At 56.8% G+C, this 25,858-nt stretch overlaps 3 protein-coding genes across 3 annotated transcripts in view; all 3 read right to left on the bottom strand.

The window, feature by feature from the left end:
• LOC105811655 (absent in melanoma 1-like protein) overlaps window positions 1-7,439 on the bottom strand; it is a 17,524-nt gene extending 10,085 nt beyond the window's left edge. The window contains exons 1-14 of the mRNA XM_012645909.1: window positions 7,419-7,439; window positions 6,214-7,341; window positions 5,783-5,830; window positions 5,586-5,698; window positions 5,296-5,425; window positions 3,393-3,532; window positions 2,461-2,587; window positions 2,132-2,167; window positions 1,659-1,795; window positions 1,372-1,498; window positions 960-1,099; window positions 725-851; window positions 464-496; window positions 231-343 (exon numbers count right to left, since the gene is read on the bottom strand). Of these exons, the coding sequence (XP_012501363.1) occupies window positions 231-343; window positions 464-496; window positions 725-851; window positions 960-1,099; window positions 1,372-1,498; window positions 1,659-1,795; window positions 2,132-2,167; window positions 2,461-2,587; window positions 3,393-3,532; window positions 5,296-5,425; window positions 5,586-5,698; window positions 5,783-5,830; window positions 6,214-7,341; window positions 7,419-7,439 (2,420 nt within the window). The remainder of the gene's footprint in view (window positions 1-230; window positions 344-463; window positions 497-724; window positions 852-959; window positions 1,100-1,371; window positions 1,499-1,658; window positions 1,796-2,131; window positions 2,168-2,460; window positions 2,588-3,392; window positions 3,533-5,295; window positions 5,426-5,585; window positions 5,699-5,782; window positions 5,831-6,213; window positions 7,342-7,418) is intronic.
• A 57-nt stretch (window positions 7,440-7,496) lies between these two features.
• Window positions 7,497-8,721, bottom strand: LOC105811674 (proline-rich protein 36-like). The gene is given in 2 exon segments (XM_012645933.1): window positions 7,497-7,541; window positions 7,543-8,721. Coding segments are annotated over 2 exon segments (1,224 nt in total).
• An 11,850-nt stretch (window positions 8,722-20,571) lies between these two features.
• Window positions 20,572-25,858, bottom strand: part of ZNF683 (zinc finger protein 683) — a 5,901-nt gene continuing 614 nt past the window's right edge. The window contains exons 2-5 of the mRNA XM_012645943.1: window positions 25,458-25,662; window positions 23,133-23,830; window positions 21,945-22,073; window positions 20,572-20,914 (exon numbers count right to left, since the gene is read on the bottom strand). Of these exons, the coding sequence (XP_012501397.1) occupies window positions 20,600-20,914; window positions 21,945-22,073; window positions 23,133-23,830; window positions 25,458-25,662 (1,347 nt within the window). The 3' untranslated portion in view covers window positions 20,572-20,599. The remainder of the gene's footprint in view (window positions 20,915-21,944; window positions 22,074-23,132; window positions 23,831-25,457; window positions 25,663-25,858) is intronic.

The following is a 25,858-nucleotide window of genomic DNA, read 5'->3' as shown; positions in this document are numbered from 1 at the left end:
ACTATCTACAGTTTTACATTTTCCATGAAAACTTTGTTTTGTTTTAAAATTGAATGGCTTGGGGCAGAACAACTAATCTCAAGGAAGCCTAAGAAAGAAAATCATTTGAAAGAAAAAACCTCTCCCTGCAGCCGGGATTCCCAAACTGAGTTAAGCACTTCTAGGCAGGTGCGTCCCGCCCCCCTCAGACCTCTGAGCACACCCCGCCCTCCGCCCCTCCGCGTCCTCACCTGCCGCCGTGGACACGGCAGGACTGGGGGTGGAAAGAGGCGGGCAGAGAGGCCTGGTCATCCTCGAAAGAGATGTGGTCGCCCAGGAAGTCGGGGCCGGAGAAAAGCTGAATCTGGAAGCAGAGAGGGGAGGAGATGCGGGTGGCGGAGGGTGGTGAAGACGGGGAGAGCTTTGAAATGAGGGGAGAGGAGACGCGTGCTCCCATCAGCTCCCTGCCGAGTCCCCTCCTTACCTTCGAAACAAAGTGCAAGTCGTGCTCCCCGACCTGAGGAGGGACCAAAGTTTCGAGACTTAAAGAGAGTGCCAGCCCCCACCCCAGCTCCTCCGGGTTTCAGCATTGCCCGCCACTGGGCAAAGCCCCCTCGTCCCCGCCCTTTCCCGGGGCCCCGCCCCCTCAGAGCTCTTCAGCCCCGCCCCTTCTGCCGGGGGGCGCGGACCCGACTCCAAGCCCCGCCCCCTCGCGAGAGCCCCGCCCACCGCGGCCCGCACTCACCTGCAGGACCGGCTGCAGCGAGGCGAGGGCGCTGTTGCCCGCGCCCCAGTCGTCGCAGTTTCGGTACACGCCCTTCTCCAGCACGTACTGTTCCCCCGAGAAGCCCACCTCCTGGTAAGCTACCCACCTGCGGGAAGGGCGGGGCGTGAGTCGGCGGAGGCGGAGCCCGCACCGCTCCTGGAACCGCCCGCGGCCCGGCCCTGTCCGCCCAGCTCCCGCAGCCGGCATCACTCACACGCCGCTGAGTACGTGGATGGCCTGCGTGCGGGGTCCGTGTCGCACCAGCTCCACGTCCGGCAACGCCTTGCTCACCTCCACACCGTGCCCCTCGAAGTCCATGGCCTCAAACAGCACCACGGCCGGGTCCCCGAAGTCCTGGGCCCCAGGGACAGTCAGGTCTCTCCCGCCCGCGGACAGAAACCCCTGAGAGAGCCCAGACCCCAGGGTCGCAGCCCACCCGGGGAATTAGGGGTAAGGCTGTCAGTGTAGCCTGGAGAAGAGCAGCAAGAGAGAGAGAGGCTAGACTTCAGGGAGAACTTCCAGGGAGAACAGGAATAAGGGGTACAAATTCTTCCCTGCACAAATTGTACTGGAGGAAATCTGACTGTGGCCAGAGGCAGAGGGATGGCCCAATTGCCCTTGCTTACCGTCCGGATAACCCGCAGGGAAGTCAGCAACTCATCATAGCCTCCCCAGTGTGACCAGTCAGGGTATTCCCCCTCCTCCAGCAGATACTGGTGGCCCCGGAAGCCCTCCTTCTCATAGCCCACCCAGCTGGGGGGAAAGGAGGATAGACAGGCAGATTCAGTCACAGGAAGCCCATGGATGGCTAAGACAGCTGCCCCCACCCCTAGGCATCCCAGGTAGCTCCCCACCCCCAAGGGTAAAGGCCAGTGGGGGAGATGATGTAGAAGGAAGGGTCCTGAGTCCTCACCAGCCCCCTAGAACTCGCAGGGACCCCACGGAGATCAGGTGGGGGCTCTGGCTGTCCTCTGGCTGCTGAAGGTTGTAGATGTCTCTGCTCACTTCCCAGCTGCGGCCCTGAAAGCCTGGGGTCTCATACACCACAGCCTGGGGGAAGGGGGTGTCAGGATGGTGGGGAGTCATCTGGACCCAAACACACCCAGCCAGCCCAGGAATGGCTCTGCCCAGCATCAGGCAAGAGCGCCCCACCACCAGCCCTCCAGCCCGGCACTGAGCCCCATCCCCTTACCTAACTTCTGTCTCTACTCTTACCTCTACATATCAAAAGCCAGTTCCCAGTGAGCCCATCAGGCTCCATGCTCCCAGACCCAGCTTCTGGCCCCCAGCGCCCTCCTCTCTGGCTTTTCAGTCCAGGCCATTCTAGCCACATACTCCGCCCCCAGCACCAAAGGCCCCCTTTGACCTTGAAGCCCAGGCTCTTACCTTGGGCTCCCCTGGCTTCTCCACACTTGGGCAGCCCTGCAGAGGACACAGAGATGTGACACCAGCCCAGAGGTGAGGAAAGATGGGGCTGGGGACCTATGATCTCTTGACTCTGAGACCCCCATGCCTTCCCTCTCCCCAACCCCTTGGGCTAATCCTCCCTCTCCTCCTACCACCATTCCCAGTAGGAGCTCCCAGGGGGTGGTCCCCAAGGGGTGCTGTGTTACATACACTTCATCCCCTCTTTCCCACAGACGGCAGGACCATGCTACTTGGGACCAGGGGCAGAGCCTGGACGTACCCATCTGTGGGTGGGCCCTGCTCTTTACCAATCTCACAGGCTCCAGGGAGCCCACACTGGGGTCCGTTGTGCCCCAGGCCTCTGAGGTGGGGTACTCTCCAGGCTCCAGGACGTAAGGGGTGTCTTCAAAGAATGGTTTGGGGTACAGCAGCCACCTGGGGGAAGGCAGAGAGGCTGCTGCACTCCAGACGTCAAGGGACACAGATTGGTGGAAGGGAGGGGAAGAGGTTTGCAGGGGAGGCTCCCATCACTGGGGACTCTGGAGGACAAGTCAGTCCTCTGTAATCTCTTGCAGTAGCCACTCCATTGGTCTCCCTTCCTCTGGCCTTGCCCTCTCTCATTGCGCCCAGTAGCTGGAGAGCTCTTTCTAGCACAAATACCTGCTTAAAACCTGCAGTAGTTCCCCATTAGCCTCACAATACAGCCCAATGGCACAGCAGCCCTGCCTGGCCCCTTCCTTCCTCCTGGGCCTCATCTCTCCCTGCTTGTTCCTTACACTGGTGAGGCTGAAATTTTCTCACCTCTGTGCCTTTGCATGTGCTGTTCCCTCTGCCAGATACACTCTTTTTCCCCATTCATTCAATTAGCAAATATTTAGGGGCATCTACACTGCCAGACCCTGCTTCAGGCATCAGGCATACAGTTGTGAACAAAACATACAAAATCCCTGTCCTCGTGGAGCTTAGATTCTCAGGCAACTCATCCCAGCTGAGGTGTCTCCTCCTCCAAAAGGGCTTCTCTGACTCCCACACCCTGCCCCCCATCCCCGCTGCCTGTGCTTGGTCCCTTCCATGTATACAGGGACTGTGCTTCTGCACTCTGGATCGCTATTGTCTGTTTACTTGCCTGTCTCCACCAGTAGGCTGAGCACTTTTGAAGGCAAGAGCTGTGTCCTGTCACCTCTGTGTCCCCAGCATAATGAATGTTAAATGAAGGGATTCCAGAATAGCCCAGACTCACAGTCCTGCAGAGACAGTGGCAGAGGCCACCTTCAGGGGCTTCTCCAGGCCCTGGGGGTCCTTCAAGGCCTCTGTTAGCTTCACTTGCTCACCCTGGAGGCCCTCCTCAGAGAACAGGCTGATCTCCGGGATGCCGTAGTCCTGCAGGAGCGGAGGGGAACAAACTATAAAACAGCACCTCTTGGAGACTACCTCTGCTCCCCAAGTCTGTCCAGCCAAGGCTGCAGGGGGCTTCTGGGTAAACCTTTGTGGCCGTCTCTTGAGAAACCAGGAGAGTGACTGGGTGTTCTCTGCAAGGTCAGCCAGCCAAGCCTGAGACCAAAGGTCCCAGGTGAACCTGCAAAGCGCCATGCCCATCCCCATTCCTTTGGGTAGCCTGCCTTACAGCCCGATGACGACATGGGTAAGATGGACAGCGACTTCCTGAGGTCAACCTCTGACCCTTCCTTTTGGTACAATTCCTGCCTCTGTCCGGATTGGCTTTGCCTGCACCGTGTCCCAGGAAGCAGCAGATCCTCTGCATTCTGGGTGTTTCTTCCTCACCAGGACCATTTTCACTCATTCAGTCATTCATGAAGCATCTACTGAGTGCAAGGCACTGTCCTATCCCATCTCCTTTAATCCTGCCCATGGGTGTTATTAATCCATTCACAGACAAGGAAAGTGAGGCTCAGCGAAGTTAAGCAACCTGCCCAAGGTCACACAGCTTGTAAGTAGCAGAACCAAACACAGAGTAGTGTAGTTTTTCTTTCACTGTTGCAACCCAGCACCTCCCGCATACTTGGCACACAACAGGTGCCCAATCAGTGCTGAATGGATCAAATGAATTCCAGACCATCTGACTTCAAAGACTTTGTTTTTCTCTTGTAGCTCGTTACCTCCCACATGAAGATGAATTTATTGTGAGAAGCTCACAATTAACTGTCCACAAACATTCATGTGTTTCTGGAGAGGCTTTGAAAACTCCTGTCCAACTGGGCCACTGCCCTAGTTAAGGCTAATCAGCTCTTGTCATCTCTTAACTAGGAAGATTGCAACAGCTCTGGACTCAGTTATTCATTAAAAGCAAAAAACAAACCAAAAACCCCCAAATGTCTGATAGACCCTGCTTTTAGAGTCACTGCTCTTCCTTCTGGGTCTCCCCAGTGGTGGGGATGGTTTTGTCAAGCTTAATTTCAAAAGTTTGTAAATCTGTGCTGTCAAAACAATGTTGCTGGTTTTTTCACTTTACAAATATGAAATTATAAGGTTGACTTTTGAAACCACACACCCCTCCCTCAAAAATCAGAGGTGCTCCCGGCTGGAAATCATGGCCCTTCCCTGTCTCCCTGCCTCCAGGGTCCCAGTCTTTTCTCCGCCTGGCAGCCAGAGGGATGTCTATAAATCCCCTACTTGGTTAGATGGCGTCCCTGCTTCAGATCCAGCCCTCATAGCCCAGCTTGAATGTAAGTCCTGCAGGGCAGAGAGCAGATCTCACCCCCACCCATTGCCTGGCACAGTGCCTGGCACACAGTAGACATGAGTGAACATCTGTGAGCGAATGAATGAACAGACATGCATGGCACCTGAGGTCTGACTGTGGGCCTGAGAGCTGGCCCTGGGTGGCAGGTGACTCCACATCCTTTGCTGCCCCGTCTCTGCTACTCTCACCTTGTCCTGCTCCAGCACCAGCTCAAACTTCCCCAGGCTGCTTCCCCAAGCTGGGGCTTGGCCTCTGACTGGCCCCTGACTCCCCAAGCCAGGCTGCGCGCTGCCCAGAAGCCCTTTTTCCCCTAGTCAGCTCCAAGGCCAGGAATCTACACGTCAGTCCGTAGTAAGCCCCCCTGCCTCCTACTCCACGTGATCTCTCCCAGACATTCCAACTCTAGGCACTCGAGGCTGTGTGCACCCTCCAGCCCACTCACCCGGACAGCCCTCCTTAAGGAGCCAAAGCCTTGGGTGCCCCACGCCAGCCCCGGGGCTCTGAGTTCCACATCTCCTTCAGGCAGGACCATCTTCCGGCCCCGGAACTCCGGCTCTTCGTACAACACCCAGCTGTGGACACAGAAACCCCAGGTCACAGGTGAGGAGGAGGATGTGCCCAGGGTCTCTGGGTAGCTGACGGGGTTTCTGCCAGGCTGCCCTGGACACTCCTCACTGCCCTCCGCACCCCCAGATTCACAGCCAGGATGCCCACTGGGCACTCCCCACTCACCAGCCTCGCACCACCCTTATGGAGGCTACGTGGGCCCAGCCCGAGGCGTCAGCAACGTCTTCCCAGATCTCCCTGCTGCCACCTTGGCAGCCAGGCTCTGAGAAGAGGATCACCTGAGAAGGCACAGAAGGGATCTCAGGCCTCCCCGCAGGCCCCCGCCTTCTGCTACCCTCACCCACTCGGCCCCACGCCCCTACCTTTCCAGGCCTGGTGTTCAGCTTGCCCTGGGTCTTTAAGGCTGAGTTCTGAAATGGAGGGGATGGCAAGAAGACTTATGGGGTCACCTCTTTGCTGCCTCCCCACACCCTGCCATTCCAAGGATCCCACATGCTCCCTAAGGTGCGGCCCACTGAAGATGCCACTCTTGTTTCCTACCCCCAGGGGCCTCGTCACCCTGTCCCAGGAGCTGGGTGTCCATCACTCCCCTCCCCTCCCCCAGCTTCCAGGATATCAGAACCACCAAGCCCTTTGGAATTCTCAGTGCAAACTTCCCGCTGTCCTGATAGGGAGACTGAGGCCCAGAAAGATGGGGCCTGCACAGCCTCCTGCCCCCAGAGACCCTAACTCTCACCCAGCACCATTCTCACACCACCTAGACCCTTCCTGGTCCACCCGAGGCCTCACTCACCCACCCCTCTGGGGACTGGGAACATGCAGGCCTCTCTGGCGGTGGCCTTTCGCTGCAGAGGAGGGGCAACTGTCCTGGCACCTTCCTGAGCCCTGGTGCTCCGTGGGGTGGCAGAGCAGATAGCTTTGTGCCCAGTGGTTCTGGGGTGGGGTTCTCCTTGGTGGCAGACACCAGACTGCCAAAGAGAAGGCTGCCTCCGAGACGGGAAGCGGGTCTGCTGCCTGCCTGCAGTTCCAGCCCCAGCTCTGGGTGGGCGCCCTTGGCACCTGCCATGTGCTTCTTCATCATCTCCAGAGGAGAGCAAGAGGCCTGGGTGGGTCTGGCGGGGCGCAGGTCCCGGGAGGGGCCGGGCCCAGCTTTCTCCTGCCTGCGCTGGAGCTTCTCGTCGTCACTCAGGTAGGGGTTCTCCGGCTCTTCCTCCTCCTCCTCCCCTTCTTCCTCCTTCTCTTCCAGTGCAGGCACCTCCTGGGGGCTGGGTCCCAGCACCCACGGCCCAGGCTGGTCCTCCTCTATGGCAGGCAGCGTGGCGTACATGGCCAGGTAGGAGGAGCGGGGGGCTCGTGGCAGCCGGTGAGTGCGGAGGATCTCAGGGGGCTCCATGCTCCGCAGGGTATCCAGGAAAATCTCTAGGTCAGCATCCAGGGCCACCTCATCCTCGTCCCTCGATGGCTCTGGACACGTCTTGCCCTCAGTGGGGTCAGGGACAAGCTGGGGCTCCATGCTGGCCTCTGCTTCTGTGGCCACTGGAGTAGGAGTGCCTCCTGGGCTGGGGGACACCTTGTCCACAGAGGGGGATGGGGCAGGGAGAACGGGAGGGTCCTGGAAAACCACTTTCTGGGTGGAAAATGGGGCAGCAGAAGCACCTGAGTGCTGGACATCCCCTTTTTGGGTGGGAGATGAGATGGGGCTCCCTTCAGAACTCTGGGGAACCTTATTCTGTTTGGAGATCGGGGGAGCAGGAGCAGCTGGGCCTTGGACAGTCTCTTCCTTGGTGAGGGAAGGGGTGAGGCTGCCCGCAATACCCTGGACAATCTCTTTTTGGATACTGGGGCTGCCTTCGGGGCCCTGGACAACCTTGGTTGAGGGGGATGAGGCAGCAGGAGCACCGGGGCCTTGCACTACCTCTTTCTGGGTGTGGGAGAAGACAGGGACATTTTTAGAGTCCTGAACAAACTTATTCCTTGGGAAGGATGGAACGGAAAGACCTCCTGGGCTGGGGACAGCATCCCTTCTTGTAGAGGATAGAGCAAGAGGTTGTCCAGGGACTTTCACACCCTCGCTCTTCACCATGGGCAGGACAGTGGCAGCAGGGGGGTCTGTGAGCCCTTCCCTTTCTACAGGCGGCAGGACATGGGGAGTGAGCTGGGCCCTGGGGTGAGGGGGCACCACAGGCTGCTCTGGGGGGTGGGCTGGGTCCATGGAAGGGACGTGGGTCTGGAGTCTGAGAGAGGAGGGGTCTGGTGCTTGGCCCTGACAAGCCAGGAGAGGGAGCTGAGTGGGGCTGGAGGCTCTCTGCACCCTCAGGTGCTCATAGGCCCTGGCATCCAGGGCTTTGCCCTGGTTTTGGTCTGGGTGAGCTATAGGGACGTCCTGGTTCTGAGGTGGGTGACCATCTGCTGGGATACCTGTAGGGGCCAGGGCAGAGGCGTCCTTTAACTCTTCTGTCTTTGTCTCCGATGGCTGCCTCAGGGCTACCCCCACTGTGCTGCCCACACCCGGGGTCCTTGGCGCAACAGCCACAGGCCTAGGCGGGTGGCTGGCAGGTGGGTTGTGCTCAGCAGGCACAAGGCTGGTTAGCAATTCCAGGGCCTGGCTGCGGCTGGACGAGCCCTCAGCCCGGGGGCTCACCACCACTGCCCGCACCGTGCGGGCAACGTTGCGGCCCCTTGGCAATCCCTCACCTGGAACTGATGGTCCCACAGTCACAGAGCTGCTCACCCGCTTGTCCACGTTCCCTCCCACCACCACGGTGGTCCGCACCGTGCGTGTCACCCGCCGTTCCTCAAGGCTCCGGGAGCTCCCACTGGTGAGACCCACACCTGGGTGGGGGCTTGGCTCGCGGGGCCCAGACAGAGGCACTAAGAACTCAGTCCTGGCCATAGCTCCCAAGCCCAGGGGCTCGGTCCTGGGAGGTTGGGGGCTGCCATCACCCTGGTCCATGGCCTCCTTCAGCCTCCTCACTGGCCTTTTCTCCTTGGCAGGTGGTATGTACTTCTTGGAAAAGATGGGCCCATGGCTCTGGAAGTTCTTGGAGCCAACTCCATCCCGAGGGCCCTGGTAACTCCCAGTCTCTTCTTCCCGTGTAGCAAAGCCATTGACTTCGCTGTGATGGTGGCTGTACTCAAACATCTCCTCCCGGGGAGCTTCCATCTGGGCCCCTGACACCAGGGACACCTTGTGAAAACGGTGTCTGATCTCTTTCTGGGCAGGGGGCTGCTGCCGCCATGTCAGCGTGGCACTTAACACTTGGGCCTCAGCCCGGGCTGGGGGCCCACCTTCCTCTTCCATGTTGGGCCCTGGAGACCTGTCCTGTGGCATCCTTGCCTCACTGTGGTCCAGCTCCCTGCAGATGGTGCCAAGAAGAAGAAAGATGAGGGTCAGAGGGTGGCCAGAATGGTTTCCCAAAGTGCAGAATAACCACCCCTGCCACTGTCAGGCTGGGTAACTCAGGCAAGTCACTTGACCTTTTGGGTCCTTGTTTTCTTATCCGTAAAATGGGCAGGATCCTTGCATCCAGCCCCCTCCCCATTTTCGGGTGATCTCCTATGCCAGGGTCCTCCAAAGGGTGAAGCTGAGGCCTGTGCCTGAAAGGACAGCGAAGGGAGGAAGCGAGAAGAAAGGTGCATCTGGCCCACCCATCGTGGAGGGGCTGGGACTGCGCCCCGAGGAGCACTGGGTCTGCTCCTCCAGGAGCCGAAAACTAGGAAACTGGAAGGCTGAAAACTGGGCCAGTGTCGTTCTAACCCCGTTCCTGACTGTTAAAAGGGAAGAAAGGAAAGATGGCCTTTGGTCTCAAGCAGAGCTGGGGTCCCCCAGGCCTGTCGCTCACTAGCTGGGTGACCTTGAGCAGGCCACTTCTCCCCTTCAAGCCTCAGGGTCCTCAGCCGCAAACCCGAAGTAATGACTGTGTGCTTCACAGGGCCATGCCAGGGTCCAGTAAGAGAGAAAGAATGAAAACTGACTTTATAAACTAAAACCCTGGCTCATAAACTTCCTGCTGTCACCTTGGAGATTTGTGACCAAATTTTAGCTGGTGTGCACACACGTGTACTAGCATGAGCACGTGGTGATGACAGTCAGAGCGTGGGGCAAGTCTGTGTGCATGTGTAAGTCTAAACAGAGCTCCTCAGGACACGGCATTTTGGGCTTTACAAATGCACTTTCCCCTCAATTCTCTCCATGGACTGTTATTTCTCCCATGGAACAGATGAAGAAACTGAGGATCAGAGAAGAGGAGTGACCAGCTCAGGATGATGCAGCTATGCAGTTGCCAAGGTAGGGTTTGAATTCCTGCCTTCTAAGTTCACATCCAGGCATCCTCCCTCCTACCCTCTAGGCCAAGGTTCTGGGCACATCCTGCTACTCCTCTGACGATCAGTAAAGCACATCTCACCCTCACTCCTGGAAGGGTGAGGCCTGGGTCTTATTTTTTTTCTGACCCTCCCTTGATCTCTGGGTCCCCATAACCTTCTTTACTAAATGGGGATAATACTAATACCTGCCTAAGAAGCCCTCTAAGCTCCTGCTTTGGTTTGAATACCTGCCCCTCCAAAACTCATGTTGAAATTTAATCCCCAGTGTGGCAGTACTGAGAGGTGGGGCCTTTAAGAGGCCACTGGGTTATGAGGGCTCTGCACTCATGAATAGATTAATTGCCTCATGGATTAATGGATTAGTGAGTTAATGTGATCATGGGAGTGGCTTTAGAAGAAGGGAAAGGGAGACCTGAGCTAGCACCGCAACCCCTTGCCCTGTGATGCCCTGCACCACCTCAGGACTCTGCAGAGACCCACCAGCAAGAAGGCCCTCACCAGATGCACCCCCTTGACCTTGGACTTCCCAACCTCCAGAACTGGAAGAAATCAATTCTGTTGCTTATAAATTATCCAGTTTCAGGTATTCTGTTATTAGCAACAGGAAACAGACTAAGACAACTCCCTAAGAACTTGCTGGTAAATTTCTCTGTTTTAATCGTTGCAATAACAGCCATTTATTGAGAGTTTACTCTGCCAAACACCTTGCTAAGTGCTTTATGTTCAGTGTCCTGTTGAATTCTCAGAAGAATCCCATGACCTTGAGACCTCATAAAGAATAAATTATTAACACATTATAAACAAACATTTCCATTTTGCAGATGAGATTTTAAAAATGCTCAGAGAGGTTAAGAAATTTGCCCAGAGTCACACAGTAGCAGAGTCAAGACTTGAACCCCAGGCCAGGCGCGGTTGCTCACACCTGTAATCCCCTAGCACTCTGGGAGGCTGAGGCAGCCGGATCGTTTGAGCTCAGGAGTTCGAGACCAGCCTGAGTAAGAGGGAGACTCTGTCTCTACTAAAAATAGAAAGAAATTAGGTGGACAACTAAAAATATGCAGAAAAAATTAGCCGGGCATGGTGGCGCATGCCTGTAGTCCCAGCTACTCAGGAGGCTGAGGCAGGAGGATCGCTTGAGCCCAGGAGTTTGAGGTTGCTGTGAGCTGGGCTGACTCCGTGACACTCTAGCCTGGGCAACAGAGTGAGACTCTGTCTAAAAAATAAAAAAATAAAAAAGACTTGAGCCCCAACCCTTCCAAACACCTTAATGTATTTATCTGATAAACTGAGTCTCTTTGGTTTGCGGGTTTACTTTTAAAGGAAGCCACGTCAGTCCTGGAGGAGCTATCCACCCCACTCCGGACTGCACTGATCAAGGCAATCCTATTCTCAGACCCCAAGGACCCCAGAGAGATCAGCCTCTTCAGTCCCAGTCTCACTGCTGGCCTGTCTTCAGCTCTGTTCCTCCTCTCCATGAGGCAGCCCCCAAAACCCCCACCCTAGCCAGAAATGGACCCACTGCCACAACTCCCCTCCCCCCTCTCCATCTCCCTCCCTCCTGAGGAGCTGGTGAAATCCAGAACTTTGACCCTACCCTATGGCCCAGCCATGACTCAGGTTTTATGAGGGGCAGAGATGAAAAGGACTGAGGCCCAGGGAAGCCTGACCTGACTCCAGGACCACTGGTGGCTATGACAGCATCTGGGACAGGGTCTGGGGGGCCCCGGAAGGTGGGGGCTTAGATAAGTTCCCATTCCCTCAGGCCAGAGCTTCCTGAGAGCAAGGCACAGCCAGACGCCCAATGCCCTGGATTTTAGCCCTTCACCGAGGCCCCAACCACCTCCCCGTCCTCATTAAGGACGGAGCCCCCCTTTCCCAATGGAACCGCCCTCCTCCTTACTGGGACTCCCCCACGTGGAGCCTGACCCCTTTGCTGAGTCCCCCAAGTCCCTGTCCTCCCCATTGAGTCTCTCTCCATTTCTGAATAATAGTAACAGCCACCTACCCTTCCCTGAGACTCCTTGTCCCTGATGGTGCTGATAGTAACTCATTCATTCATTCATTCATTCACTCGTTCAGTGCTAATTGTGTCAGGTGATGTGCTAGGTCCTGGCTAAACTCATCCAAAGCCAACTTTCTCATGAAGGTGGTATCCTAGGAGTCCAGAGATCAAAGAATTAGATGCAAAAGCAGGAACAACATTTGGGAGGCCCAATAGGCTTTGGCAAGGCAACAGGAGAGCAGCTTTAAAGGAAGCCGTTGATAATCAGATGAGATATTGTCAATGACCTTCCAACAATCAGAATTCGGTGCCTTTCCCAACCCAACCCAAACCCTGGACAACACCCCTGACAGTTACTCATTCCACAAGCATGTGGTCATTGGCTTCTTCTTGCATACCTCTAGGGCCAGGGAGGTCACCACTTGACAGTTCACCTGCCCCATCCCTGGACAGTCATGACTGCTAGAATGTTCTCCAAATTATGCTGGAATGCGCCTGCCTATAGCTCCCCCCTTTTGTCCTTGCTCTGAAGACATACCCCAATGACCCAGGCTGCCTCTCCTGGGCCAGCAGAAGGACTCATTCCCAGAGCCCTTTCTTTTCCGGGGCCCCAGACCAGAAGCAGATTTGTTGGCAGGGTGACCTGTGAACTCCAAACAAGGTGTGTGGAGCTGAGAAGGGAGAGGCTGAGTAGGGGGCGGGGGGAGTGTGGGAAAGAGCCTTGTCTAACCCAACAAGTCCTGGATTCTCCCGCCTTACCTGTGAGTCACCCCCAAACTAGGCCAAACCAGTCCACAGGCCCACATGCCGGCAAACACATGCCGCGTCACACAGGCACACGCACCGACTCAGACAGACACCAACGCAGACCCACAGAGTTACACAGGCACGAAAATACATCCAGATGCCTTCATGAACACACAAAATCAGAGACACACAGACACACACAAACGCACACGCAGACACTCACCAAGAAACACAAACATACAGTCACAGAGTTACAAACACAGAAGCTCAGAGATACAACAGATATCCAAGTCACGTACACGCACAGAGAAACACACAGACACAGTGACACACATGTGCACACAGTCAATTCACAGCCACAAGCTCTCCTCCCCCTAAAATTCACCCACACCTGAACATGGGCACACACACTTGGATGCACCCTTATCTTACACATTCCCACTTGCGGCCCCCGCTGTGTCTTGCCCCTGCCCCACATTTGCCAGTCCTGGCCCAGAGATCCCTTCCCCACATACAAAAGTAAGTCGAGTCAACTGCCTCCCTCTCTAAGTGAGCCCTAGCCTCCCACCCTGTCATTATCCACCTGGGCCCAAAATAGCCAGGAAGTGGCAGATAGAACCCCGAGTCCCCCCAGCTAACCCTACTACTCTTCCCCTTCCCCCCTCCAGGGTCAGCCTCCTCCACCCTCCTTCCCTCTCTCTGCAGCGCTTCCCCCCCATCCTCCCACCCCCTGCTGGGGCATCCATGCGGGTCTCAGAGCCAGCCTGGGTCCCACATCTCCCTCTTTTTGGTCATAGGACAAACACATTGCACCCCTGCCCAGAGGACCCAGGAATCCCTGATTCTGACTCTGCCTCTCCTAGTATAATGTCCCCATATCCACCGCCATGGGATCCCAGAAAACTCTGGAGTCCAAACAGCAACCTTGCTCAGCCCTCCGCTCTCTGCATGGGGCCAAAGAGGTCTCTTTGCGGGGCAGGCTGCGCAGTGCTTAGAGCACAGGCACTGGAGGTATAGAAACCTCAGTTCAAATTCTGGCTCCTTCACTTTCAAGTTGACTGGGCAACTGACTTAACCTTTCTGAGCCTTAGTTCCCTACTGTAATTAGGTGGCGGGGTGTGGGATTCATGGGACTGTTGTGTGGATTAAATAAAGTCATGCTTAGAAAACAAAATGTAAGTGACAGCCACCCCATTATCATTGGAAGCCTTCAAAACCCCCCGCCTGAGGCCGTGCCCCGCATGGTTGTCCTATGGAGGTCCCACGTTCACCCCTCCTCAGCGAGTTTTAGGAGACCCATCCTTCTACCTCTGAACCCACCAGATTTAGGAGAGTCATTTAGGAGAGTCAAATAAAAATCCAGGGTTTAGGAATCTTGACGCCTGTTCCTGTGGCTGCCAGCGCAGAGCCAGGTTGGGTAATTATTGCTGCCACTGAGACGTAATTAATAAGCATCCCTGCTATTTTGGTAGCTCAACTCTCTAGAGTTCAAAGCATGTTCCTGTAACCACCTCCTCCTTCCTCATCTCTAGCCACCAAATCCACTCAACAACCCAAGGCCCAGAGAGGTTGAGCAACTTGCCCCAGGACACCCAGCAACTTGGCTGGGTGCCTATTCCTAGGTTGGGTCTGTGGTCTCCTGAACAGAACTGGGCAGTGGTGAGTGTTGCTGAGGAGAAGGTGACCCCCGACCTGCCCGTTGTCTCTGGGACAGGCTTTCTCCTTCCTTGGGAGGGCAGGGGAGAGCAGCAGGGGTTTTAGGAGGTAGCCTGTGGGTGAGGGGAGGAGAGAAGGCAGGAGGGGTGGCAGAGTCGCTCACGCTCAGGGCGCTGAATGAATGGGCCTTGAGTTGGAGAAGCCCAGGGAACAGGCAGAGACCCAAGAGGCCAGTCTCCCCTCCACCATCACCCCACACGGGGACTGACCCCCACTCACCGTCTGTGTAGGGACCCAGGTGTCCGGCCGGCCCGGAGCTCCTGCTGCTGGGCCGTGCTGCCCTGATGCGGTTGGACTCTCAGCCGAGGCTCCCAGGGCTGGGCTGTCCGACACCCCGTGATGGGGCGTGGCCCCTGGGGAGGCTCTTGCCAGCCCCTGGATTCCTCAGGGCCGCAGGGGTGTGGAGCTGGTTGGGCCGGTTCCTCACCCTCCTGCCCGGGTGCCTGCCTGAGCCCCTGCAGAGTGACAGTGATGCAGTAGCGGGTCCTCCTGGCAGAGGGACGCATGTGTAGGGTCTGAGCTGGCTCCGGTGGTGCTGGCCCTGGGGTGCCAGGCTTGCCCTTTGCCCCCTTGGCCGTGGAGAAGGAGGCTGGGAGGGGCAGCAGGGGTGCGTCTTCCAGGTTGCCGGATGGCTCAGGCCTCCGAGGGACCTCTGGGGCTGTGTCTGGGGGTTGCTGACGGGCACAGCCTGGAGATCCCTGTTCCCAATGTCCGGGAGTGGGCCCCGGGAATGAGGGCTGCCTGGTACCAGCAAGCTCTGCTGAGGCCACAGCCAGTGCCAGGCTCTCAGGCCCCATGGAGGCATGGCTGGCCAGGTCAGAGGCACTGCCCACAGCTGGCCTCTGTAGGCGCCCCAGGGGCTGAGCGGGCCCCCCTGAGATGGGCTGTCGCTTCCAAATCCAGAAACCACCATGGCTGCCTGCGCGGAGGTCCCCTTCTGAGCTGCTCTGGCCTTGGGCCTGGGGAAAGTAGGAGCAGGTGTCACGAGGGGCAGGGGCATGGTGACAGCGTCTCCCCTGCCCTCCAGGCACCCAGGGTTGCCCTTTTGGCACTGCAAAGCTAAGCAAGGCTCTGACACCAAGCTGAGCTGCCCTAAGGAGAGGCTGCCAGGGCCACCAGGGCTGGACAAAGGGGCACGACTCACCCCTTCCCATGCTATACATGAGGAAAGCGCGGCCCAAAGAGGACAGGGACATGGCTAAGATCACACAGCAAGGCAGAGAGAGCTCCCAACTCTCAGGTGCCACACTGCCTTCCAGGTGACAAGGCACTAGGGCCTGGCCATGCCTCCCAAAGGCTGGTGATCTCAGCTTCCCCACAGGCCTACTGCGCTTTCCCAGGCGTCCATAGGCCTCTGGCCCTTTGGCACCAGCTGCCTTGGGGATTAGGGGTTACGTTGGCACGCCTGCCTCAAGTGCCCATGGCCTCTGCCCACTCCAGGCTACCAGAGAGCCTGCAGCCACCTCCCGTGGCGCCTCCCAGCCTGATTCCCACAGCACACCTGGGAGGAGGTACCTGGGCATAGAGGTGTACCTGGGACATGAGGGAGCCAGGGAAGAGGGTTCCCCTGAAAGTCAGACAACACCTGACTTCTGTCTGCTCTCTCTTCCCCTGGGGGTTCAGCCTGGCTGTGTGGATGAGCACTCAGGATCCCAGACTCACATGGACACTGCCTCCCAAACCACCAGTTTGAAGGGAGGGGCTGTGTCCTTGGCAACAAAGGAGCCCAATTTGGGGTCAAAATTCCTCCTAGCGGGGGTCCTTGATCCCAAATGCCTTAATTTACTCATCTATGAAATAAATGCAGCCTCTCATTCCCCAGGGACTGAACACAAGAGACGAAAGAGCACCGTGATCAATGTGGGGGCCTGGATCGGGGCGGCCTGAGCTTGAATCCCAGCTCTGCTGCCGCCCAGCTGTGATACCGCTTGCATCTCGGTTTCCCCGTGTGTAAAATGGGTATGATATTAACAGTACCTGCCTTCTGGGAGTGCGGTGCAGATGGTATGAGATAATCCGTGCAGAGCGCCCAACACATAACGAGTATTCAGTTACACTCTAGTAATTACTGTTGGTATTCAGGACCAAAAAGAGACACGTGACTGTTTGAGCCACTTCCAGCGGAGGCTGCTCTGCTCCTCCAAGGGGAGAATACCTTGTCACTGTCCGATTCATGGCTCAGGTCTCCACTGCAGATGGGGAAACTGTGGCCAGAAGGGGGGCCATGCCAGGAAGTGGGGGAAACAGACTGAGGAAGGGGATGGGGAGAAGGGGATCCTGGGAACAGGTACTGCCCCTACATGCCTCCCCTGAGGACTCCAGCACTAGGAAGTCACATTTCCTATGGAAGGTCCAGGCCCCATCCATGCTGGGCCTTCCACTTCCATTACTTTATTTTCATGATAGCCCTGAAAGAGAGGCATTATTGTCCCCATTTTGCAGATGGGGACACTGAGGTTCAGGGCTGGGAAGTGATCTGCCCAGGGTCACATAGTGGATCAGTAGCAGAGGGAGGACTGGAACTCCACCTGTCTGACTTGTAAGTCAGGGTTCTAAGGGCCTGCCCAGCCCTCCCAGAGCTGTCGTCGCCCGCCCCCCTTGGCTTCTCTCCTACCTTGAGGCTGACATTGCTGGTGCTGCCCTGGCCCTGAGCCAGGTCAGGGCAACTCTGGCCACTCCAAGGCCTGGGAAGGAAGCACAGGGGGAAGAGAATGAAGTAGCCTTCTCCTGTCTCAACACCATCTCCCCCACACTGGACCCAGCCTCTGCCCTTACCTTCTCTCAGGGCCCATGGCCCAGCAGGATGAGCTCCTAAAACATTTCGGTGGAAGGCCTATGTGTCAGCCTCCTCTCTGCTCCCTCCCGCTCCTGTCCACTCCATCCCCAGAGGCAAAGAAAGAATGAGCTTGGATCAAAAATGGGGACCAGCCCCGTATCTGGGCTAGAATACAGGGAAAGAATAGTGCTCTGATAATTCAGAGCTTGCCGATGCCTTCCCGTGTGCCAAACTTTGCACTAAATATTGTGCCTACATGATCTCCTTTAAGCCTCACAAGAATCCTAGAAGGTGGCTGTTAGTGCCCCCATTTTTCAGATAAGGAAACTGAGGCCCAGAGAGGTGAAGTGACTTGCTCAGAGTCGCAACTAATGAGCCTTGGAGTTAGAACTCCTGGAGTTAGGACTCCCACTCCAAAGGTTGGCTGGACATCACGGCAATAATCGGGGAAAGATGGGGAAATGCCTTGGCTCCTCTTCCGTGCCCTCGGGGCCCCCACCCCAGCAATCAGAGGCCTGTACCTCAGCACTGGGGTCCCATTCCTACGGCTGGTGAGAACTGAGTGCAAGTGCACGTATGGCATGTGTCATCACGCTAGCCCTGCCAGGAGCCTGTACAGCCCCTCCTCTGCCCTCCCCACCCATGACTCACTTGTGCCTCCAACCCCGCCTCCTTCTCTCCTAGTGCCGCCTGGGCCTATAGGGCAGGTTTCTGCCAGACAGGGTAAAGGGAGAGGGCGTGCCTTTCAGGCGGGGGCGGGCAGGGCACTGGCAGGGTGTGGGCACCCCAGGGCACTCAGGCTTCCAGGCATAGGGTGGCTAGGCCGTCCCCTCCCCTCTCTTTAGGGTGAGAGAGCAGTACAAATTCCTCCCCTCTTTCTGCCCCCACCACGCCCCCCACCCCTCCTGGGTGGCTGAAGACAGCTGTGCCACGATAAGATCAGAACAAATTGCCCAGTAACTGCGCAGACACACACAAACACCATGCCTGAGAGCACAACCCACGCTCTTCCGGGATACAGGGCCTGTGAGCTCCTGGGGTTCTCTTGGATTTTCACTATTGCCCTCCCAGCCTTTCAGCTCGGCCATCCACAGGGCGTTTTTCCTTCCACTCTTCCATCAGCTATCTGGGCATGGGCTTGGAGAGGTGAAGCAATCTGCTCAAGGTCACACGACCAGTGGCACCTAGGGTTAGGAGCCTGGCTGCGCTTGCATGCAGTGTGGCAGTCTCTGAAGGCAACAGAGCTTCAGGATGTGGGCTCTGGAGTCAGACTGCCTAAGCCCTTATCCTGGCTCCACCACTTCCCAGCTGTGTGGCTTAGGGTAGGTGACCTCACCTCTCTGAACCTCCATTTCTGTATCTGAATCACACGGAATACCTGCTTCATGGGGCTGCTGTGAAGATTACATGAGATAATCCAGGTAAACCACGAAGCAAGCAGCAAATAAAGGCTGATTGTTGTTACAATCTTGAGTGATCTCCAGACGGAGGGATAACGGGGAAAACCTCTCCGTGGCATCTAAGGGAAACGCGGTGCAGCCTAAGACGACTCTGGAACCTTTCGTACTAGTGACAAAGGGACATGAAGACATTAGCCTGTGATGTGAGACTCAAAGTCCACAGGGGAGGGAGGAACTACTACATTTGCCTTTAAACTTTGTCTGGAGAGGAAATTACTGTCTTTAGGCCGCCTGCCTGACTTAGGAAATGGTAAATGTTTTAAAGTTATAAAAGAGCACAAGGGACAGTTCCACATTCACACCCCAAATTGTGGCACGCTGACACATATTCCTATGCTTTAAGATACCCATACCCGCTTATTTGATCAGTCACTACACTCTAGCGCGCGCGCACACATACACACAACCCCTAGGGCCCCGGGCGCCCCACCCGGCCTTTCTCCATCTCCCCTCACCTATCCCCGGATGTGGCCTCCTCCGAGGTCTCCTTCCCCCTGCGCTCCCTCCGGACCCCTAGTCCGGCCAAGAGGCGGGCCAGGCGGGCCCCCAGATCCCCATGCCGTTCGGCCATGGCAAGGACAAGGCCCGGGGCTTCGGCCGTCTGAACACCTGACAGCCGGGGCCACCCGGATCCGCTGCATTTGCGGAGAAACGCCTCCTCCGGCCGCGCCAGTGAGCAAACAGCCGCCCCACCCGCAGCCCTCGCGGGCGGGGATCAGACCCAGATGCTGCCCGTGCCCTAGGGCAGGGCACGCGCCCTGGAGGACACCGCCCCCATTTCGGACCGCGGCCCCTAGACCCTCCGCCTGAGCCCACGCCCCCACGCCTTCCTTTCGCCCTGGCCGTGCTACTTTTGCAGGCCTCAGGAGGAGGCAGGGGCCGACTCAGGGCACCAGCCGGGAGCTGGACCTGCACGAAGCGGGCTGGGAAACAGGGGCCTGGGGCGAGCAGGGCCGGGAGGCGGGGCCGAGCGAAGGGGCACCGCCCAGGAGCAGGCGAGGCTAGACCACGGGGCGGGGCCGAGGGCCAGGGACGGGCGTGGTCTCGCCGACTGGGCGGGGCCTAACGCGAGTGGTTGGTGTGCCGCGCGGGGCCCAAGGTGTGACTGAGGTGGGCTTGGAACCGGTGGGGCCGGAGCCCACCCTGCCCTTGCCCTACCATGCTGGGTTCCCTAGGAGACAGCTACTAAGCACAGCGGGAATCCGGTTCAGCACCGCGGTGGGGAAGCAGCACTGAGTCCCCACAGGGGTGTGGACGCTGCCCCTGCTGGAAGTCTGCCAGAGAGCCCCACTCGGTCTGAAAATTACTGTCTTATTTAATAATAGCTATCATTTATTGTGATCACAGCCTGGGCCTCCTGCCTGCCAGGCATAGCCATTTCCACCTGACGCTGCCTCTCTGACTCAGGAGTGGGGATGGGGAACAACTTGCACGTTTGAGGGGGTCCCCTGGGCCTGCAGGGAGACGGGCTCTCAGGAGAGTCCCCACTCCTCAGTTTCTTTGCCCGTTCTCCTCTACCTGTACCCCTTTCCCTGAGCTTGGCACCCTGTTAGCCCTTTGCCCTCTGTGGTGACTGGTCCCGGCACACGGATGACTTCGTGCTGCTGGCCATGAGTGGACGCTGACACCTTGTGTCTCCTTCCTCGTTACCCCACAAGGAGCACCACCCCACACCCCGGCCATGCAGGGAGTGTGGCCGAGGGGACATTGTGGCCACGAAAGAACTGTGAGACCAGAAGGTGGTGGGAGGCAGCAGAGACACTGGACAGGGTTTGGAAAAGCCGTTGGGAAACAGGGCAATGTGCCCCTGCTGGGCAGCACAGTCTGCACCGCGCAGAGTCCTGGGGGGCTGGACTGTCCAACGGTGAGTTGAGATGGAGGCCTGGTCCCAGACAGGTCCCAGACAGGGAGTGAAACCCACATGCAGCTGGAGGTAGATGGCTGCAGGCACCCACCCCAGGCACTGGCAGCACGGGCTCTTCCCCCCTCCAGTTATGTCCCCTGACCTGCTCCCACGTGGAGTGTGGGGCCTGCGAATACACGGTGGCTTCCCCGTCCACGGTTGAAGTTTAGGAGGCCTCAACTCATTAGAGAGAAAATCCTTTAATTATTCTCCCCGGCCCCCTCTGCAGGGCAGTCCTGGCACCGCCACTCAGGCTGGCTGCTCTTGATTTCCCTGGGATGCCAAGGACACTTTGACCCTGCCCACGTCCCAGCCCATCTCTTTCTCTGATGGCACCACCACAAGATCTAGTGCTCCCTGGTGCCATGGGGCAGGGTAGGCCAGAGGCAGATGGGTGTGAGCCAGGCCGCAGGGCCTTGGGGCGTGCAGCCGGTGGTGCAGCTTCAGGTGGACGTGCTGGGAGAAGCGACTCAGGCAGACCCTGCTCTGGAAGGGCCGGGCCTCTGAGTGCAGGCGCAGGTGGGTCTTGAGGTTGCTGGAGCTGCTGAAGCGCTTGTGGCATGTCTGATGGGAACACTGGCATCAGCTCTGACCCTGGGGACTCAGGAGTTCTGTGCTCCCTCCCCATTTGGGAAACACCCTCCAATAGGACCCCCGTCCCTGTCCATGTAGGCCCGGAAGCTTTTCCTGATGATTTCTCCCTGGAACCCTCAGTGACCGCATGTCAGAACCAGGCAGACTTGGGTTAGTGTCCTGCTACTCTCTGTGTGAGCTTGGATAACTAACTTCTCTCTGAGTCTTCTCCTCATTGGTAACATATGATTATTAATACCTAGCCTCATAGGTATAGGGGGCTGAATGAGATAATCACATAGAAACCTTATGTGTGAGGCTGCAGCTTCAGTGGATGTAATGAACATTGACTGGTGGCTGCCACATGCCAGGGATTGGTTTCATGTAGTCTTCCCCAGACGAAGCATGACTAAGTACTAGTACAACTCCTGTATTATAGTGAGAAAGCAGAGGCTCAGAGGAGTGAGGCCACTAGCCAAAGGTCACACAGCAAGTTGGAGGCAGAGCTGGGATTTGAACACAGGTAGCCTGATTCTGTAGCCCAGACTCAGCCACTACACTGCTTTCATTCTGCCCCTGTAAAATCGGGAAAGAATCCCTGCTCTTCTAACCTCCCAAGGGATGTGGTTGGGCTCCCTCACAGGAGGGAGCTAACATTGATCTAATGGTTTTCCTACTCGGATACTTGCATACATTACAGCATTAACTCCTCCGACAGCCCTGGGAGGTGGGTAACGGGTATCCACCCTCCAGGACCCCCAACTTTGTTATTCTCCCCCCACAGACATATGTCTCTATTCTTGCTCCAGGCCCTGGGAGTGACCTCCAACATCAGTCATTCCAGGCCGAGAGGGATCATTTTCACGTACACTGGACTCTCTGTGCTCCCCCCCATTTCCTCTTTCCTGTCTCCATTTGCTCAGAAGGACCGGGGAATGGAGGCTGCAGGTGCCATCCCCCCAGGGGCCTAGAACTCCCCACCAGCCTGCCGGAGTACAGGGGAGGGGGAGGAGGATCTCACCGGGCACTCGTGGGGCCGCTCCCCGGTGTGCACCAGGTGGTGCTTCTGCAGGTGGGCAAGCTGGGTGAAGCTCTTCTGGCACAGGGTACACTGGAATGGACGCTCGCCACTGTGCACACGCAGGTGGACCTGGACCAGGTGTGGGAGAAACGCTGCCAACTGCCCAGAGCGCCCAGCAGGGTCTGGGGAACCCTCCGAATCTCTGCCCATATCCCTGCAGGACCCCTTGTTGGTATCCAGGCCTCTCAATCCCCTGCCTCTCTGTCACCTCCCTCCAGGCCTATCACCCCCAGGATACTCCTCTTTCTGCTGCCCTGCAGGGGAGATGGCAGGGTCCCAAGGCGTGGTAAGGGGTAACCCTGGTATACCCTGGAGCAGTGCTATTCAAAGCGTGGTCCACAGACTGGCAGCACTGGTATCTCACCTTGGGGACATGTTAGAAATGCAGATTCTCAGACCCCACCCTAGACCTGCGGAATCAAAAAACTCTGGGCTGGGGCCTAGGAATCTGCATGTTTACTAGCTCTCCAGCTTGGTTTGAGGCTTATTTAAAGTTTAAGAACTCCTGCCCCACTGGATACAGTAGAGCTGTCCCCCAGTAACCATAGCGTATCCTCAACCTCAGCGCGAGCCCACTTGTGCAGAGCTTCCGATCCGTGCTAACATACAGAGATGCGCCCACGGGCGCCCCCTGCTGGGAGATGTGGATGATGAGGCCAACAGCGCCGGTGCTGGTTTGTGGGATCTCACTTGAAAAAAGCTGGTTGTCAGGGTGAGATCTAGACTCACCAAAATCTACCCATTCTCCCATCAGGCCATCAAAAAAAATAAAAAAGAGGCTTTACTGGGAATCCAAAAGGATGGTTGTTGTCCTGGAAAGGGCTTTGCACTAGAGGTTGAGAGACAGATCAAAGCCGGGCACCATCATTAAATCAAAGTAACCTTGGACAAATGCCCATTAGGAGCCTCAGTTTCGCCATTTTTAACTTAGATGATCTCATAGACAGTCTTCTAGGGCAATGAGGACTTTGGTGCCATCTTAGTCTGTTTCTCCACCCAAATGAACCAGGCTGCCCAGGGGTCCTTCTAGCTTTGAGGTCCTTGCTTCTAGAAGCAGGCGGGGTGGTCCCGGAGGAGGGTGTCACTACAGGAGGCTGAGGGGAGCAGCAGAGCCCAGGAGGCAGGTACCTTGAGATTGGAGAGCTGCCCGAAGCTCTTGCTGCACACGTTGCATTTGTACAGGATTTTGCCGTTCTCTTTCTTCAGCGGGTAAGGCAGGGCTGCCGTGCCTGTCTGGGAGCCCAGTGGGGCCCGCTTCACTGGGGCCACCACACCAGCACACTCCAGCCCTGGGAAGTAGCTTGGAGCAGCTCCAGGGCCTGGATTCTGGGCCTGGAAGGGCAGGGCTTGGCCAGAGTCTTGGCAGGCCCCTGGGTAGGGAAGCAGGGTGTTTGTCGGGGCGCTGGGGTGCCTACGCTCGTGGACTGTCATCAGCAAACTGGGCACAGCCATGGTGGGGTAGGAGGTGTCTTGGGGCAGCATGAAGAGGTGGGGACGTTGGACAGAAGGTAGGGCCCCATAGGTGAACAGGTAGCGTGGAGGCAGGAGAAGTGGGTGCCCAGGGTAGAAGGGTCTGTAGAAATGGAATGGGAGCTCCTTGGAGAAGGGGGCAGGAGGCGGGCAGGGGCAGAAAGCCAAGGGGCTAGGGCTCTTTCTTTTCTGCCAGGGGGGTGAGGAAGAGCTGTCGTGAGGAGAGAAGGCTGGTCTGAGGGTCCCCTTGTCAGCTTTTTCAGGCTGGTTTCCCATCTTGTCCCTGCTCAGTGGGCACTTGGCTGTGAGTTTCTCGTCATCGGTGGAGCTGGCGTGCAGCCCTGGTGGCTGGTGCTCTGAGCAGGAAAAGGAAGAAGGTCAGGACCCCACAGCCTGGGGCAAAATTCTGTTCCCTATCAAGCCCGCTCAGCTCAGGGTTGGGAAAGCTGCAGTCTGCAAGCCTGCTGGGCAACTTAGGCGAGCTGCCGCCCCTCTCTGGGCTTCAGTTTCCTGGTCTGCAGGCGCACTTGTCAATGAAAGCTGCTAGCATTTCTTAGTGCTTAACAATTTCAGGGGGACAAAAAAATTCAAGAAGCCTATTAGACATCCAGGTGGAGAAGTCAAGTGGACAGATGGATAAATTGGGTTAGAGTTTAAAGGAGAAATTTGAGCTGGAGACAGAAATTTGGGTGCTATGGGCCCAGATGAGATCACATAAAGGTGATGCTAGATCTGCTGTGGCAACCGCTGCACACATGTGACTACATTTATATTAATTAAAATAAGTATAATAAAAAATGTAGGCTGGGCACGGTGGCTCATGCCTTTACTCCTAGTGCTTTGGGAGGCTGAGGTGGGAGGATCGCTTGAGCCCAGGAGCTTGAGGCTGCAGTGAGCTATGATTCCACCGCTGCACTCTAGCCTGGATGACAGAGCAAGACTCTGTCTTAAAAAAAAAAAAAAATTAAGTTCCTTAGTCCCTCTAGCCACATTTAAAGTGCTCAATGGTATAGGTACAGTATTGGACAGCGCAGGTATAGAACATTCCCATTACGGCAAGAAGTTCTATCAAACAGCGCTGCTCTAGATGAAGTGAATAGGGGAGGAGAAGAGGAAAAAAAGAGGAGAGGGGAGGGGAGAAGGAAGGAAAAGAAGACAAGAAGAGGGGAGGGGACGGGAGAGTAGAGGGCTCTGAGCTGAGTTCTGAGGCATGAAAATATTCAGGAGGTAAGAGAAGAAGAGATAGCCAGGGAAGCTGGGGTACAACAGCAGTGAGGCAGGAGTAAAGCTAGCAGCAATAACAAGTAAAATACTAAAAAGAAAAAACTATTCAAAAGTAGATTGTCTGCTTGAGCCTCATTTATTCACTCACTCAACTCTACAGAGTTGTTTCACTCTGTGCTCTGTGCTGGGGTCCCAGAAATAAAGGACACAGCAGATAGTCCTTGCCCTCCGGGGGGTCACAGTTGCTTAAGGAAATGGCGTATTGCAATATTACAATGCAGCAAACCTAGAACATAGGTATAGATGAGATCTCGCATCTATGGATGAAGGAAGTAAGCCTCAGGGACGTGCCCAAGGTCATAGAACTAGCGAGGGCAGAACCAGGACTCCAACCCCAGTTCCCTGACTCCCAGTCCAGTGCTCTTATCTTAGAAGAAAGACCCCGCTAGCTCAGACATTGTAGGCAGACAGAGCACCATCCTCACCCCTGTGTCTTCGGCTATGTCTACTCCAGCTCCCAGACGCGTGCCTGAGAAAGCCACTGCCTTCCCCCTCCTCTGGCTCAAGTGTCACCACCTGATTGCCCCTTGGCACCCTCAGGCCAGAACTCCAAGGCCAAAATGTGGAAATAAAGTGTGCCTGAGGCTCTGTCATCACCAGGGACACTGCGTCCCCTCCACCTCCCATCTCGGAACCTAGCAGCACCCCCGCCTCCAGCCTCCACCAAGGTGCCGGTGCAGCGCCGTGCCCTGGTCTTACTCATGCTTAAGGCGTCCTCTCTGAGACCCTGCGGGTCTGTGCCCAGGGCTGCCGGCTGCAGGGTGCACAGGTATAGGTCCAGGCCCTGGGGGCAGGCCAGCAGGGAAGACTTGGCTGGTGCCAGTGGCAAGGGGCACAACCAGCTGGCACAGGACGGGCCATGAGCATCCACTGTGTCTGCAGGTGGCCTGCAGGCTGAGAAGACCTGGAGGGCAGGGGGCAAGGGGCTTGGGGCTGGTGGCTGGGACTCCATGGGTCCCTTAGATGCCACCACCCCTAGTGTGGTTTCCAAAGGGGAGAAGAAGCTAAGACACTCCCCCACCCCATATCTGTCACTCAAGTGGCTTCCTCTTCCCTCATCCAAAGATTTCTTTCCCTCAGGACTTTCTCACCACCCCCTA

The sequence above is a fragment of the Propithecus coquereli genome, unplaced genomic scaffold (genome assembly GCF_000956105.1).
Source record: "Propithecus coquereli isolate 6110/MARCELLA unplaced genomic scaffold, Pcoq_1.0 Scaffold239, whole genome shotgun sequence".
NCBI classification, from domain to species: Eukaryota; Metazoa; Chordata; class Mammalia; order Primates; family Indriidae; genus Propithecus; species Propithecus coquereli.
The sequence above is the reverse complement of the archived record's forward strand: the minus strand, read 5'-3'. Positions and strand labels throughout refer to the sequence as shown.